Genomic DNA, 3,364 nt, shown 5'->3' with positions numbered 1-3,364 from the left:
AGGAATAGTGGTTATTTAGAATATAAATAGCGGATGCAATGTTATATTCAAGTATATGTTTTAGCTGGAACAAAAACTAAAGTAGTAACTTAAGTCATACTTGTTTTTAAGGTTTTTAATAATATAACTTGAATTTTATTTTATTAAATCTTTCTGATTTTAAAATAGATATAACAAATAATAAGGAAAGGCTATTTAATTTTGAAATAAGTGATGCCAATATGGACTTAAACGACACAAATTAATAATTCTTTTTATTATTATTATAACAGTTAAATATTAAAAATCATTTATTTTAATTCCAATAATAATTTATAGCTTGCCAAAATAACTAAAATAAGAATATGTTATTCTCCTAAAACTAAAATTCAATTAGTTTGACTGAAATTATGCATATAGCACAGAACTTTGATTCTAAATATCACCTAGAGATTTACAAATTCAAACACACAATATCCCCCAAAAAGAAATGGTCCTTTCTTCCCCACCATCCCAACCCAAATCTGAAAAAGTAAAATATTGGTGGATTAACTCAATTATTCACCAATAAGGAGTTGCAGTCTCAGATAAACTTAGAAGTTCCTCCAAATAATCTGATCCTAAATCTTCCAACACCAGTCTATTTTCCTTCTCATCTTTCTTTATCATCTTCTTTTTGCCCGATCGTCTGGTTTTCATGGAGTACTTCTTTTTCATAGTCAAAACAGGCGAGCAGCCTTCTTCGAACCCATATTTCATTTCTTGAAGTGATTCGTAGACCTTATCCATCGGGAAATTGAGTATGGCCATTGGACCTCGCATTGCCAATGCAGCTTGATCGTAGGCTAAAGCTGCAGACTCTGCTGTGTCAAAGGTTCCAAGCCAAACTCTAACACCATTCCTCGTTGAGTCCCTTATCTCAGCTGCATATTTCCCCCATGGCCTCTTCCTAACTCCTCTGTAAGAAATCTCCTTTGCCGTCTCCTCTTCAACAGGCTCGGAGTTGTCTTCATGATCATTTCTGAAACTAGTGACAGATGTGGTGTCAAAGGAGTGTGCTTCTGTGGCTTGATTCAGGACTCCAAAAAGAAGCATTTCTTGAGAATCATTTTCATTGAAAGGAAGAGCCTGCTTTTGGGCATATCTGAATGAAGAGTGAGGTGAGAAATTTTCTTGAGAAATGTGGGAAGAAGATGATTCAGAGGAGAAATGGAGATTTGGGTATTGAAAAAAAGAAGAACCCATGTATGGAGATCAAAGCAGTATAATAAATAATATTTGAACAAGCTGTGTTTGGTCATAAGAAGCAACTGAAATGAAATTTGAAGGTTAGGGCTATTTATAGTGATGGAGGGAGGGGAGGGAAAGGGCTAGCATCATTCAAATATTCTCAAAAGAGGGTAAAATTACATGAACAAATATTAAGTGTCAAACACATCATTATTTGGTCGTTAGTGGAAACCATCCATGGACGTTAATGCACGTGAGTCAAAGGAACTTTTGGTGGGGTGGGGTGGGGCATGGCATGGCGGCCTGGTCAAGTTAAAAATCCATTCTCACTTCATCACCTTCATGATTTCACTTACCAGATTATATTTCATTTAATTACAACACTTAATTACAGTGATTACACCTTTGCTTAGATAGATGGATCAACATGAATTGGTTGTGTATATATATATATATATATATATATATATATATATATATATATATATATATATTCGAATTTATTTATTAATTGAGAATGTGTTTGATAAATTTTGAAAAATTTTATTTTATTAAAAATTCACTATTTAATATTTTAAATGAGTTTGATAATTATTTTAATTCTTTATTTAATATAAAATTGTCAATAAAAAGTGTTAATAAACTAAGTAGCTAGCTATTTATCATTTAATGTAGAAAATATTAAGTTGATTTTATTTTATGCAGCCCTTGAAAATAATTCTAATCAATTAAACTCTCAATCGAAAACAACACTCAATTAGTCCTCAATCAAGTTTAAGCACTCAATTAAGCTATTAATCGAATTTAAGCAATCAATTAAGCCCTCGTCTTTTGACACTGTTAATTTACCATTAAATTCGTCATGTGACACGGAAGGGTTGTACCATGTGACAAGACATTTTCTGTTTGATTATTTGTTATGGACTAATCATGTTTGTTCAGGAAACTGAGTACGCATGGTTTTTAATATGATTAAATGACAATATTATTGTTGTAATGATTTAAAATAGTCGCAGATTGAGTTTTAGCTCAATTGATATCAGTATTGTTGCAAATGCACTGAAGCGCATTATTCACTTATTTAAAAGTTGAGAAGAGGCTATGGATAGTTCTAGGCATTGTATAAAAAATGATTTAAAATAGTTTGAGTTGTTTCGGCAACGTAATGTAATGTTGCATTCGGGTAAGAAGTCACAATATCTCATTTTATGTAACTGCTTGTGTGGGGGAATAAAAATAAACTTATGATAAATTAAAAGAAAGCTTCAAGGCTTGTAACTATGCCACTCTCTTTAAAATCCATTGAGTAATGAGTGAAGCATATCAAGAGTATCAAATTCCATAAATAAATAATAATAATAAAACACTTTTACAATGATTCTTTATGGAACAATTTAGAATAATAACTGTCGTAACCATTTTTTTGAAAACGGGAATCGACTTAGATTTTGAAAATGAAAACGAATAGAGGAGTCGCCACCAATCCTTTTTGATGAGGTGTGATCGGGTCACCTTAAATTAATCACTAAAAGTTAAGATTTACTAAAACGATAATAATTTTTTTTGGTCTACGAAAAATCAGAAAATGAGTTCGTGAGTCGGTTATGCATGAGGAAGGGTTAGCACCCTCGATACGCCCAAAATTGGTACCTAGTTGATTAATTAGTGCCTTAATGTCGAAGATTGAAAACTTGAAAGACTTTTGAAATACGATCCTTCTTTATAAAAAAAAGCTTAAGTGTTAAAGACCTTCTCGTCTCAAAATATGAAATGTCACATCCAGTAAGTTAGGACACGACATCTTGAATTTTCGAGAGCGAGCTTGCCTTTTATATAAAATTTACGTATTTTAATTTATTAGAAGGGTATTCGATTATTTAGAGTAAACGAGAGAAATCGAAACCCAGTAAGTTAGGGCACGTTTTCTCGAATTCTCAAACATCGAATATCGCCTTTATTTTAAAACAAATTCTTATTTCGAGGTGACAAAATGTCATACCCGGTAAGTTAGGGCATAACACCTCGTTTCTCCGAGAATAAGCATTTTTCAAAACTCGTATTGTGATTTTTTAAAGAATATTCCGTTATTTAGGTAAAAAGAAGAATCGAAACCCAGTAAGTTAGGACACGATCGTCTCGAATTACCAAATACGGA

The 3,364-nt window shown here is 32.0% G+C and overlaps 1 protein-coding gene across 1 annotated transcript; it reads right to left on the bottom strand.

Moving 5' to 3' along the window:
* Positions 1 to 366: 366 nt before the first annotated feature.
* On the bottom strand, positions 367 to 1,224 carry LOC108471371 (ethylene-response factor C3-like). The gene has a single exon (XM_017773001.2). It carries the CDS (start codon positions 1,222 to 1,224, stop codon positions 541 to 543), a length of 684 nt encoding a protein of 227 aa, XP_017628490.1. The 3' UTR covers positions 367 to 540.
* Positions 1,225 to 3,364: the final 2,140 nt, after the last annotated feature.

Source organism: Gossypium arboreum, chromosome 11 (assembly GCF_025698485.1).
Source record: "Gossypium arboreum isolate Shixiya-1 chromosome 11, ASM2569848v2, whole genome shotgun sequence".
Classification (NCBI taxonomy): domain Eukaryota; kingdom Viridiplantae; phylum Streptophyta; class Magnoliopsida; order Malvales; family Malvaceae; genus Gossypium; species Gossypium arboreum.
This window is presented reverse-complemented; position numbering and strand designations above follow the sequence as displayed.